The sequence below is a fragment of the Dermacentor albipictus genome, chromosome 9, assembly GCF_038994185.2.
Source record: "Dermacentor albipictus isolate Rhodes 1998 colony chromosome 9, USDA_Dalb.pri_finalv2, whole genome shotgun sequence".
Lineage (NCBI taxonomy): Eukaryota > Metazoa > Arthropoda > Arachnida > Ixodida > Ixodidae > Dermacentor > Dermacentor albipictus.
This window is the reverse complement of record NC_091829.1, coordinates 28574551-28588816: the sequence shown is the minus strand read 5'-3', so window position 1 is coordinate 28588816 and position 14266 is coordinate 28574551. Positions and strand designations below refer to the sequence as shown.

Below are 14266 nucleotides of genomic sequence, written 5' to 3'. Positions count from 1 at the left end.
GCGTGCTCAAAAAAGCCAAGTTTCACGTGGAAGCTTTGTGACTGGTTCACAGAGACAGCCATCCCTGACCAGCCTTTCTCATTGTTTGCTTCTTTCGTGTATCTTTCACAGGTAACAAGTCAGCTCTGCCTTTTTCCGTAGTCGACTGTGCAAATGCAACATTGTTAGCTAAGCTGTCACTTACATTCACTAAGTACAAACGAAGTATGAGCTTAGTGCACTCAGTTGTTTCCATGTTCCAGTACATGAAAAAATGATACCCAAATCCATTCAGAATTTGTCACTCATGTGTACTTGAGTTGGCAAGTGAACCTTGCCGAATCTGCGAGAAGATCAATTAGGATTCTGATTATTGCCTAGCTATGTAGACCTTGCACTGAACCTAAGTGACAGTATTGCTAGAAAGGCTGGTCTCTTTAACCACCCCGTTGTCTCTCTCTCCTGCTTGCTTTTCTGACCTAAACTTTTCTCTGTTTAAACTTTTTTGGGGGGACAACTGTGAGTTACCCTGCTTGAATAACTTCTCTCGCTTTCTAGCCAACCTTTTCCCCTTTCGTTCACAGTGCCTTGATACTATTCCTTATTTCATTTCCTTCCTTCTTTTCAGTTGGCACCCCATCCCTCTGTCATTATTTCTTCCCAACCTCAACCCTCTCCCACGACTATTACACCTCCTGCCCTTTGCATCACTCTTTCTCACTGTGCCCTTTCTCATAAGTGCACTGCTCACCAGCCTTTCTACACTGGCGCAGCCTCCATCATACTTTGCACAAACACAGTTTGGCTCTGTATTCTTATACACTCATCTACTTTCAAACCAGACCTCAGCACTGCAAATTAGGCAGTATGGAGGAGTAGTAGTTGGCGAGGCTCAGCAATGGTCCTTCATTAATTCCGAGCTATTCTTCTTGCTTTTTGCTTCTCATTGTATGAATTGGCAAGGAGCATTATGGCCACTTACAGGGCTGCTGCAATCGTTTGCAAGGTTAACAGCAGCCCTTGAGACCCTTGAAAACCATTTTATATCAAAACGTCCCTTTTTATGTCTTGAAAGCCCATAAATTCCATGAAAAGCTATTAAAAAAGCTCCTCGAATTTCACCTTCACATAGCTTCTTTTTGGACTTTGGACCACAAAGGTGGTGCAAGCAAAAACTGAAGCAAGTCAGTTGGATTTAGCAGCTTTGTGGTGTTGGAATTAAATTTTGCTCGAAAAGATCCTCGCACTGCTTTTTCATTCGCTCATTAGGAACGATGGCGCTTTGATTTAAAGCTGTATAACATGACATTTTTTGCTAGATGCCATCCTGTGTATGGGTAAAGTCTGACGGTGGCTGCGCTTGCATTCCTTTTCAGTTTGCCTTCTCTCTCTCATGAAATCATTTCATTCACCTTGTTATACAAAAGTGTATCATTTGTTCTGGAACCTCTTTGTTCACTGCTTACTTTCCTGTTTTTCTCAAAACATTCTTGTCCTTTCTCTTATTTTTTCATTTGCTTCCTTTTTGCACTCTTTCTTGTCATTTGCAGATCTTCATTTTATTTTTGTTCTCCTTTTAGACGTCTTCCTGTTATGTTGTCTACTTTCTTTGCTGTTTCTAAACAGTTTTCTTTTGCTTTTAGATGCTCATGTGGGTTTTTTTGTTTTTGTTTTTTATCTTACTTTTCTCACCTCTTGATTTACTGTCCCAAACTTTTTCATTCACTGGGCATTTATTTCCACTCACTTCTGATCCAAAAGATGTTAGTTCTGTTTTTTTACATCCCTTATTTCTTTCCTGCCCCTTTTTTATGAGTTGAACAGCCTCTCTTTTCTGGCCATATCTTTCTCAACTGCCTTCTGCTATCTTTTAGTTTTTACTTGTTTTTTTGGAGTATGCAATGGTCAGCTGGGTGTGAAATCTATTGAGTCCTGAATTCGGGGTTAAAGACGACAGAATTAGGACGCAGGGAATGTACTTGGGGAATGTTATCCTTACCTTGAAAAGTTATCAAGTGTATCAAGTTATCAACAGGGAACTCATTAAAAAAATTGTAGTTGTTGCCAGGTGTTCTTTTTTTTTTTTTTCGAATCTTGAGCCAGTTCTTGATTGTCTTTTTTTTTTTCTATGTTGGCTTGCATCTGTATGGTCATTTGTAATTGTGTCCTTGTTCATGCTCTGCTATATTTTTGTGTTTGTTACTCAACCATGCCAAGCCAGGATTCTCTTCACCCTACCGAGTAAATGGGCAGGCATTACAGCCGCGACTAGGCTCCGGGTTACCCGTCGGCATGGTGCTATACTAGTATCAAATACACATTGATACCACTGAGGGTTACGGAGTTACCTTATTGAAGTTGTGGTTCATATAAACACACAGTGGTAGAATATTTTTAAAGCCTTAACAATTACATCATAGTTCATTTGCTATTTAGCACAATGCTGATTGCAAATTTTTCAACTATCATCATTGAACATCATTATCTTTTCTGATAGCTTAGCATGGATATGAATGCTCAAGTGAAAATGCATTGTGTGTATCATAATCTTCTGCGAATGCAAGACTTGCTTTAGGCTATCACAAATTTTTTATACAAGGACTAAAGCCTGAAAACATCAAGACATTCAATACATATGTTATCCACCTAGAACCATCTGTCCATATTCCTGCCCAGTAAATTATTTGCATCCATCGTAAACATGGAGGTTAAGCAACTTTCATTCAACTAGTTGTTTTTATAAGTAACTTTGCTGGCCTTGACCTTGATAGATGATAGAACAGATGATGCATCTATGCAGGATCTATCCAGGGTAGGTGAAAGTACACTATGTTTCTATGAGAAAGCTGAATCATTCTCTTTGCCAGCCTGACCGGCGCTAGACAGCAAGGGATTCATCAGCAAGGATGCAGCAAGGGTGCTGCCATAGTAGAAGTGTGCCTCGAGAAGCGTTTCTATCATAGGTAGTTATCGATTCACCGTGAGATATTGCTATCTTTTCTAAATCTCACTTTGAACTTAAGCACTTTGAACTTAAAATGTAAACAAATCTTCATGACACAGAAGACTGCAAATTTCTGTCACTATTGTCACTCTGACAGTGCAGGAAACTAAAATGACCCCCACTGATTTCACACCTAGTTTTACCACTGTGCATTCTCTATTTGTCCCATCCCTTCTTCCTTGCACCTGTCTTTGGCTAAATCTTGACTCTTCTGCGGCCACAATATACCTTGGTCAAAGCGTTTGGCACTGGTGTAGCACCATCAGAGTTCTTGAATTATCCATGGTGTGAGAGCTTAATACAATAGTCTACACTTAAGACATGCCCTGTGATGGCAAATTTTCTAATAAGCCTAAGGGCCTTTATGGGATTTTCCATAGCTTCAGTGCCACTTGAGCTCAGCTCTGGCTTGGCATTGGCTCTGGCATTGGCTCAAGCTCGGCCTTATCTCGAGCTTGGCTGCTGTGCCGAACTCTCTGAACGTCTTGTGAAACAAACAAGTCTTCAAAATGATCCCTTTGCATTGATCTCACATTGATTCTATAATATCGTATGTCAAGCTCTGCAAATAATGGAAAGACAGAAACCTTCTCAACATTGTTGAACGATAAAACAGTCCAGCACCTCATGTGCAAAACACTTTGACCTACTTGCTAGCTGTGTGCCCCTTCCCTTTCGCATTGCTGCACGCCTCCGTCGTCTGCACTGCGGTTGCATGTTAATGTCGTCTGACTTCTTCCTCCCCGAAGCATGCCTGCAATGTCCAGTAGCAGTAGCAGTTACCACCATCCTCTCACACCACTCACACCATGCACAGCTAGCAAACACACCGGAAACCCGTCCTTTTTTTCCCCCCTTTTTCACCGACCCACTCCTTCCCCACAGGAGGGGCTCACGACGATGACACGGCCGTGTTTTTTGGCCCCGCCTTCTGCTACTTCTTCTTCCTCACTCACAGCTTCTTGCTCTTCTTCAACGACAGTGCTTCTTCAACTGACACACTTCTTTTTTCTGGAAGTTTTTTCTTTTTCTACCGCCTCTTTCAGTCTGTCTCTTGTCTGACATGGGGGTTCAGGCATAGAGGGTCTTTTGAAGCAGACGCACCACAGACTTACTGCCACTTGCAAGTCCTTTTTTTTTTTGTCTTTGTCTTCTACTTCATGGCTCTGTCTGTGGCTTTGTCTACTGTGCCCAACTCTCTTGCTATCTGTTTTTCATTTTTTTTTTCACTTTCAAGCAGCTTGTTCTTGCTTTTTGGTGCTTCTTGTACTTGCTGCTCCAGCTGTCTCATCATGTGTGCGGGTTGCAAATGGGAGTGAACAATTTTGAACGTGACAAATGTTTGTCATTCGGAGTGAGTTGCTGTGACTTCTGCACTCACTTCACTTTTTTTTTTTTTTGCCATCTCATTCTCTCTAAACACATTCCAGACATAGCTAGGTGCTTTTTCCAATACCACAACAAGGTGTTCGAACATTTTCAGCGTCACACCATTTATTTCCTTTATAGTTTCCTTTCTTTATGAGAGAGTTTTAGCCTTAATGTATTCTTGCCTTTGTGGTGGTTTGATGAGGCTGCCGCGTCGAGTGTATCTTGGGGCAGTTGGCTGGATTCTTCGACAAACTAAGCACATAGGGGTCCGAAAAATACCATCGGAAGCAAAAAAATTGATGTAAAAAACGGAAACAAGAAAACTTCGGACTGCCCAGAGAGGCATAGCTTATACCTCAGAGTCCTAAAACACCATATTGTTTGGTAGAAAGGTGCAGACGCAGTGTTGGAGCCATTGTGGAGGCCCCAACACTGCGACTCTAGGTGAAGAAACCTACTACTCTAGGTTTCTTTGCCTAGAGTCGTAGTGAAACTCAAGCTAGCGTCCGCTGTGAAGTTCCATGATAAGGACAGGGAACGCACACCTTCACCAAGGTGTTAGGTGAAAAAATATGCAGATGAGAGGCTATGCACAAGTATACTTACATATGCATACGTAGCATGTAGCCAAAAGGTAACAGCCCTGCGTTAGCTTCAAATCATCATCATCTTTTTGATATGATTAAGAGTAAGACATTAAAGTAGCTTGAGGCTACAAAAAAAACCCATACGTTTCTTTTTTGAAAGATTTTTTCTGCCTTGAAGATTTGTGCAGTGCTTATTTACTGTCATTGTGTTTTGTTTGATCCTCCTTCTATACGTTCAGGCTAAAGCTCTCTTGTACATTGTTAATGTCACAACAGACATGAAGACTGGAGAGAACTCCCATCAAAAAAGAATTTGCTTTTTAAGCATTTTTTGTTCTCTTTCTAATTTGTTGATTTCTTATGGTGCGCCGCCAGACTGGCGATTGAGACATTCTTATTGCACGTCTCTAGTCGACTGCTCAAAGCTGCCGTCATACCAGACAACACATGTATGCTAGGCATAAGTTCACACCTTACATACAAGAAAGACGCAAGCACCGCTTTTGTATGCTGACTTCTGTTTGGTGGATGTACTATATGTGGATACTAGTACGTATTTGCTTCACTATGACTCTTTCGGGGTGCTGTGGCAGACCTTATTTAGAAATTAGCCATAGCACTCTGTTTTCGGCACTAGAAAGGGTTGCAAAAAAATTTGATATTATAGTGAAGGTGTGTCTTGTTCAAGGCCAATGCAAGGTGAGGGTTCGTGACCTGTAAAGAAGTACTGTCGTCATAGCGAGCAGAACATTCATATTATATCATCGTAACAAGCAAATAATAGCAGTAGCATGGTAATGCAAGCCAGAATAGTTGCTGAAAGGGGGCTTAAACAAGCAACTGGAGACCTTATATGGCTGAAGGTTGCTTCAGTATACAGGTCTGGGAATGTGGTCTTTGTTTAGTGTAGTGCCGTTCTTCTTGCAACACACTTCAGCTAACAGTGTCACTGTCTAGGGGGGAGTGACCATGTCAGCACTGCTTAATGAGTGCATAAAATCTTGAAAATAGCTTTGAATAGACATAGCAGATATGTTTCAAACAATACAAAGCGTTCACAGGAAGAGGGAGGCTTAGATATCTACAGTGGCCTTACAAGGGACACCTTGGACAGAAGCCAACATTTTGACAAGGGACCTTGTGATTGTCATGACAAGGCTGTAGTTTTGGCATTTGTTGCCCTAACAATGTCTCTGCTTGTTGAATTGTTGTCTCCAGTCTTAAGGTTTTCCCCTTTTCACCCTATGTAGATTGCAGTGAATATGCTCTGCTTTTGTAATTACTGGTGCAACAATTGCCAGCTTCTACGAGCAGAGTAAAAGTGCTGGTTACCATTAAGAACCCAACTGCACGAGCGCTTCTGCAACCCCAACACTGAACTCCGAAACGATTGCCACGCTGTATTTGCAGCGTCAGACTCATGCATAGGTCTGCCACATCACACACCGGCAGAGTTGATGCACGTCTCCTTTCGGGAAAGTGGTTGTCTCTTTATATTTATCTGTCCTATTCTTCTTTTACACTCTTTGTCTTTCTCGTGTATATGTACACAGCGGGCATGTAACCATAGCTGTATTTGTACATAGCCTCTAATTGCTCCTTACTGTACGCTGTGCAGCTGACCTCTCTTTCTGGTTGCATTGGTGAGGTGATATGCTGTGTATTTCCTGGCCACTGTACGCTGAACTTTGTATAGGTATCTCTGTCTTGACCTTTCTTCAGTGAACACTCCCTGTGTTGCATTCTGCTCTCCTATATCTTGCTGCTCTATGCTCTTACCTGTATATTTTTATAGTGCCATCTTCTTTGCTGACTTCTTTTTTTTTTTCCAGACTCTCGCCTCCAAATTCCTTTCCCACCTTCATATCATTTGCGAGAAAGAACAAAAACTCTTGCTCTCTTTCTCACACTTCATCTTGCATTTTGTTAATCGCTCTGCTCAGTGTTTACTGTCAATGTTCAACCATCACTTGCCCCCTGTGAACATTTTTAGGTGCTTCTTAGAACGTGAGCATCTCATTCATTGTTAAATTCATTGTCAGCATATTCTGTGTACAGGGAGTTACGTAGTTGCGACTTAAAAACTTCAAAAAAAGAAAACTTTCTGGAAACTTGTAGTTTGTTTTCACTCAGATGTTGTATAAAGGGGGCATTTGGTAACTTGGCGACTAACCTTTGCCCACTAACTTATTTGCTGAGGGCAAATACCTGCCTGGCCCATCTGGAAGTGGCGGAAAACCATTATGGAGTACATACCTGCCTGCAATTCAGCCACACTAAGTCAAGCAGAGCAGCCAAATAGACAACTTTTATCGTTCGTGGGTGAAATATTGAACCAGTGACTTGTTTGTGATGCCTGCGTTCTAATTATTTTGGCAGCAGGGCCGACCAATTGGTCAATCAATCATCTGTTTAATCAGTCAAACAAGCAACTTTAATCAGTCAGTTATTAAAATATGTTCAATCAATCTGTTTAGCAATAAGTACCACTTTCACCTGTGTGGCCAGGTTTTATCAGTAATTGTTCTCCAAACTGTTCAAACATATCAAGAAAGTACAAAATATCAAATACATTACCAAGCAAACAAGTCAAACGCACTAGTGAGGTTACATCTTAGTGTGAAATCAGAGTGCATGCATGCTTGAGTTATATGAGAAGTAATTTTCAAGTTGTCAGACCATCTAAACACGTCTCTGTGGGCTATAAGCACAGTCTGGCATATTTAAATGTAGCCTAACTAGAGGTAATATTACTACATTACAGCTTGCACATGAGTAGTGTTAGCATTAAAGGGACACTTTATGGGCACGTATGCTCATGAACGTGCATCTATGGAAAAGTCAATTTGTTCATATCATGAGAGGTGTGGTGTCAGCCTTTTTCTCCTTACTTTGTCACGTGCAACTTGTATCAGTGGCAATACACTGCTTTTTGTGTCTTATTATTTGACAGAAGTCATTTTGTTACAATAGAATCTGGAGAAAAAACATTTTTACCTTCTGCAATGCGTTTACACCACTGTAATCGACAATCTTAGGCATTCTGTTATCTTTTCACACCTTCATCCCTCATATGCACTCATTATGGTTAAAGCTAAATTGGAAAGCCAAAATAGTATGTTTGAAATACACCTAGGAGAGCTACAACGAGTGCTTGGGCATCCAAACACTTGATCAACATCACTTAAGATATGCTTTCAGAGTAGATTTTGCTTTGCTGAATTAGTGAGTGTAAGGTTGTTGGAATGAGTTTTGCATTTCCAGCTTAAGAAAAAAAAAACTGCTTCTGGAGATGGTAGAGTCTCGTCTCGATTCAAACTGTATCATTCAAATTGTGCGGCTGCAGTCTGCTAAAATTGCATGCAAACAAGAATAAACTTTCGTCTACTTATTTGTTCATTTAACAGGCTTAATTCCACAAAGATACCAGCTGTAGCAGACTTGTCGATCGAGAGAACAGGCCAATGATTCATGAAGGAACACAACCTTCACACACAAGAGTAGCTGGGAGTGTTGTCAAATAAAGAAAAGTTCACAGCGTTGCGGTGTAGCTGTGTCTAATGTTGAATAGTCGTAACCTTAGATGAGCAGTGGCTGAGCCTAAGGTCTGCAAAACGGTTTTGGAAAACAAATATTTGTTTTCTCTTTCTTTCTTTCTTTCTTTTACATTTTTTTTTCAAATTTCACACTAAAGTATGTCAGTTATCATCGACCATCTTGTTATCACAGTTATGAAATTTATAGTGCGGCACCAGTCACTGAATGCTGTGGCACTTCTATCTCATGTAGTATCTATGTCGTGCATATAAATAACTCTTCAGTTGTGCGAGTTCATATGGGCTGCCATTTTGAAGCCCTAACCCTTACGAGGCGCACATTTATCTGGGAACAAGACATTCAGTGGCAATTTTCTTTTAGACGTGCATACAAAAAAATTTGCCATGGCTAGCCTACCTTACCGCATCCAATATCTGCAAGATAACTTTCTTCCTTTAAACATTGTGTGATCGAGTTATCTCTTCGGCAATGCAAAATCAAAAGCTCATAAAATAATGAGCTGACAGTTAACAAATGGCATCTGTGGGCTTAAATGTTATCACTCCCCTATATGAAGCTCCCTTACATACTTGCAAGGGTGCCTGAATGTTCTGTCAATTCACTCTGTCAGGCAGTTGTGACCAATGCTAAGGGAAATGTGAGCTGGACAACATACACAATTTGTACATCCCTTCAACAAAGCACTTCTCACATGCCAGTATGCTGGAATGCAGCAGCTTTATAATACAACATGCAACAAAGTTGTAAGGTAATTTTCTTGATACTGTGACACTAAGGGAAGAAGTGTTGAGCTGGCAAACGTGCATAATTTGGACGTCCCTTCAGCAAAGCATTTGTCTAATGCCAATAAGTTGAAACGTAGCAGATATGACACGACATGCAAGAAAATTGTTAGAAGACTTCGTTGGTGCTGGGTCACAAAACAGGGACTAATAATAACTGACATCCTTTGGAAATAGAGAGTGTCAGCAGACCAGTGAAATTGAGTTTGAAAAATTGCAAAGGAAAGCCATTTAATTCATTTACTCTGGATGTACTACACATATGATTTTCCTTCTGAACTAATGAAAAAGCATTATGTATCTATGCACGAAATGCAGGAAAAGCTTGTTTCAAATTCTTGTGCTTACTTCTCAAGGCACACTTGCTATTGATTCTACACAGTGTGTTCACCACCACCAACAACGCGACATACCTGTCGCATCAAACTGCATTTACTAACACGAGATTGTGCTTCAAGCTGACGCCCTTAGGCATTATGCTTTCAATTTTCTTGGGGACTGGACGAGACCCTGTGCAGTATCTGCAGTATGCAGTAATAAAATTTTTATTTAGTATGTAAAAAATGCACGAACGATTAATTACATAAATACACGGGTACAACAAAGTAGCTTGAATAGGGAAAATATTAGCAGTTAGAACAGATCATAGCAATTGCAGCAACACCTTGCAGCTCAAAAAGGGCCCTGTCGCTGTGAGTGCTGAATGTCAGCCAAAGATATACTCAAGCTGACAGAATGAATAGCGTTAATCTCTCTGCATAAGTGGCACCTAGCTTTTAACAACATTGACCAAACCAGCGATAACCACGGCACCTTCAGGGAGGCCAACCAATGCAAATCAGATGAAAACTCAAGATGGGAGGTACACCATCCTTTCTACATCTTGTCTTATGTTTTCATCTAGCTTGCGCAGTTTAGTCCTTAACCCACCCAAGGTATTGTTTTCGTGGGCTTCAAAAATTCACGCACACGAGCAGGTAACATTTCGCTGCAACATGCGGTTGGTCATGCACGCTTGGAAAAAAAAAAAAAAAGCTCACCTGCCTGTACGCATTCCTTTAATATCTTCGCTTTGTCGTCCCGCGCACTTGGATGTCTGTGCAGTTCCTGGAGAGCCGCGGACGGTGAAAGTGACGGCGCTGAATAGCACGGCACTGGCCGTCTCATGGAAGCCACCGTCCAACCGGGATCGAAATGGGCTCATCCGCGGCTACCAGATTCACGTGCAGGTGGGAGCCATGGAGGCAATTCACTTATGAAACACTTGACTCGTCGGCAATCTTTTGGCACATTTTGACACTTTGTGGGCATGCGCTCTTTCGCAATGCACCATCTGATTGATTTCTGATCAGTTTATTTGGTGGTGTTGGAAATTTTGGCAACTTTCATTGCAAGTTTTGCCGCAGCATTTGTTTTATCAAACGAACAGACAAAAATGGCATGATGAAATATATAAAGGAAAAAATTTCCTCAAACCTTTCATGTTGTCGCTTGAAAGAGCTGTAATGCGATAGCGTTTGGAGGATTCTCTCACTTGATGATATCCCTCAAACACTCGCATTGAATGAATCTCAAATGTTTCACGAAGCACGTGCGAGACATTTTTTCGGGAGAATTCCACGAACATTTCATTCAGAGTATATTCCTGTGAGTATTTTCATGTGAGAATTTAGCCGGTGGTGCACTTCATTCGATAACCAATCTAGCAGGCTTGTGAAGACACTTGGTATAACGTGCACATAAGTGTGCATTTGAAGAGCAACTAAATGTGATAAATGATGGACTATATATATGTATGTATATATATATATATTGTTTCTATGGCTTGTTTCAGTGCATGTTCTTGCCACTATGCCTTTCTAATGAGAGGCATTCAAATAGCGAAGTTTTGCAGTCAAACTGAACTCCTATGTTTCAGTGTGGACCTCCTTGTGTAAACATTGCTCTAGTTGCTTAGCGAACTTATCACTTATGAGCCAGCGCTTGTCTGGCTGAGGATCTCTTCATAGCTTGGCAGTTTTTAGTCTTCTTTCCTGAGTGCCCCTAGAAGTGTGCTCAACTTGTCAGCAATTAGGAAGAAGTAATAGTTTGGCTCATTTTCTGGCTGGCTGTAGATAATTAAGGGTAAAAAGAAACTGAATGCCATACTAGACTGTTTTAGCATTCCGCCACAACTCTACGGTTGCCATGCCAGCCACCTGGCAGCTTTGCATGTGACATAACTAAGCCACGCCAGATGTGTGGGCGGGGCAGTTTGTCAAAGCTTCTAGGAGGAAGCTGGAAGTAGTCCAGACAAAAAGTTGTAACACTTGAGTTGTGCTAGAACCCTATTCTCAAATCATTCACTTGTATTACATCAACCTTAGTTTCAAGTTTCTTTTGCAATTTTAAGAATATAAATGGCTTCCGCTTTTACAATTTGGCAAATACAACTAGTGTGCTGTATGAAGCCCAGTGAGCCGATGACCTCAGCATAAAAAAGCGACACCAGTCTAGACACATGCAATGCTTGTAAACACAAGAGTGTTGACGGTGCGTAGAATTATGCTTCCTGTAGTGCCATGCGCAAAATTTTACACAACCGGCATGTTACCCTTCTGAAGTTCTGTGACACGTTGAGCAGGGCTCAGTCTTCTTTTGATTACTTGTTTCCCGTGCAAGCCATCGCCATTCCCACACAGGAGATGAACCGTCACGGGGACCTCATCAATGAGCCCCTGCGATACGATGTCGCCGACGAGACTGCCGAGGAGTACAACGTGACGGGCCTGCAGCCTGACACTGAGTACTCTGTCCAAGTGGCTGCTGTCACACGGAAGGGTGACGGCTCGCGCAGCCGTCCCAAGATGGCCCGTACTCATGGCGGAGGTGAGAGTGAGCCATTGCTACCACTCAGCTCTGTGCCAGATTGGATGATAGGCAAAACCCTCAAGTCCATTTTTTTCCACACACCTGCAGTCATTAGAAATTATGCAGCAGTCAGTGATGAACTATTCAAATAAAAACATTCACTAATTTGTAAATAATTCCTTTAGCAGACATATAGCTGCATAGTTGAAGCACGTCAGCGCTCAAATCATGTCCGCATAGTTGGTATCCAAGTTTCTAAAGAACTATCTGTACATATGCGGTGAAATGCGTTGGCATGACACTTATTATTTTTCCAGAGGGTCTTCTTTAAGCACTGCATGCAGGAACTGCCACTTTTACTATTGAAATATGTGTGACAGTATTGTGATTTCATGCGTTGCCGTTACCTTGAAGACTGGTATTTGGCGTTCGCTTGAGCATTTGCCTGTCAGGGCACGTTGATAACTTGCGTCAGCAAGATCACTGATACACTGTTATAGTTTTTTTTTTTTTTCAGTGATCTGCTGTCAATGCGCTAACGCAGCAACTGATTGTAACAAAGACTCTAGTGGCTCCCATTTGTAAATAAGAAAATGGCAAAATCTTTCCAAAGGGCCTTCTTAATTTTTCAGGAGCATAATCAAGTGCATACTGTTGTGCTTGCAAAATCTTGTTCGCAAAAACATTTCACTCGGTGGTCTTTGAAACTTCCGTTTGAAATCTTCTGATGCATAAAGGATGCCAGACAGGGTACTGGCTTCGTGTAAATTTGTGCGAGCAACTTCCTCAAGCGAAATTACCAATGCCAAAGTCGCTGAAAAAGTTAGGGCTATTGAAAAACAATGTGTTCCTTGTCAGTATTTTCTGTGGCAAATTCGGTCGTCCTTGTATGCCGTGTCAGGAGGTCAGTCATCCTTAATGAAGTGTGTATCTCTGAAAACACATGTGCCCAGGACAACCTTTAAAATAAAAAATTAAAAAATGTTCAGTATCAGCTCTCTCCTTCTTTTTTTTTCTCCAGATTTTTAAGTTCACAGGTTGTCAGGTATGCAGGTGGCGTGAGCTCCTAACGAGTTTCAATTTATTGGTTCCAATTGCAGTCCCTACTCGCCCGGAGCTTACAGCCCGAATCCACACGGAGGACCAACGCCTTCGCGTTGAGCTCCACTGGTCTCGGCCGAACCACACCTATGGAGAGCTGCTTCAGTACAGGCTGCGTTATGGTCGCATGGATGGGGGTGCTCTGGAAGAACGTGAGATTGAGCCCATGGACCAGCACATCACCGTAGAGAACCTTGGTACGAGGAGCTTGCAAAGAACATACTGTAATTGTAGTGTTAAGGGGGGATGAGGGTCTTGAAAACTTTTTTTTTATTTCTTAACGTATCTTCCTGAAAATTCGCATGCAGATATATCTTTCAATGCTGATTCCAAATATATATTCAGATTTGATATATCTCATTTAGAAATGAAGATATCGCAAAATAACTGATCCCACATAGGTCTTTTGTTACGGGCCATTATGGTAATTTCTTAATTGAAAAAACTAGTTTTAAAGAATAGCTGTCATTTCCAAGGACCTACTGCACATCCTAAAGCTAAAGAAATTTTTAAAAAGTCATCATATAGGTCATGAATGAATATCAAAGTAGGAAGAAAAAAACAATGCAGGAGTAATTAGCTTACACCTGACCTAATTGCTAGTCTATTTGGTTTAATGAAAAATGGAAAGCTTTAGGATGCGCTGAGGTTTCACTGAAAAAAATGATACCTAATTCAATAAAATCAGTTGATGCAAACATTATGAAAAGTTCCGTAAGGCAAAGGCATTTGATCAAAAAAGCAAAGCTGAGAAAATTGCATTCAAAGTTTTGCTTACTCTGCCACTTTTGTTTACCTATCACATGGAAAAATTTAATGCTTTAGCATGCAGCCCAGTCATTACTGAACACAATAACACCAAACTCACAGAAATCTGTTCACGTAAAGATTGTGAAAACTTCTGTATTGCGTTGGCCTTTGACAAAAAAAAAAGCTCAAAAAGTCACCTGCTATTTTCTATGAATCTGCCACACATTCACAAAAGTCCTGGGCAGTAGTCCTGGGTTCTGTCAGGCTTGTGTTTCTTGGCCATC

At 41.2% G+C, this 14266-nt stretch overlaps 1 protein-coding gene across 3 annotated transcripts in view; it reads left to right on the top strand.

Moving 5' to 3' along the window:
• The window catches only part of LOC135917978 (tyrosine-protein phosphatase Lar-like), a 691474-nt gene that overhangs the window by 637537 nt on the left and 39671 nt on the right, over positions 1-14266 (top strand). For all 3 annotated transcript variants that reach the window (XM_065451631.1, XM_065451629.1, XM_065451630.1), the window contains 3 exons: positions 10386-10510; positions 11963-12149; positions 13232-13429. In XM_065451631.1, coding sequence (XP_065307703.1) covers positions 10386-10510; positions 11963-12149; positions 13232-13429 — 510 coding nt within the window. The remainder of the gene's footprint in view (positions 1-10385; positions 10511-11962; positions 12150-13231; positions 13430-14266) is intronic.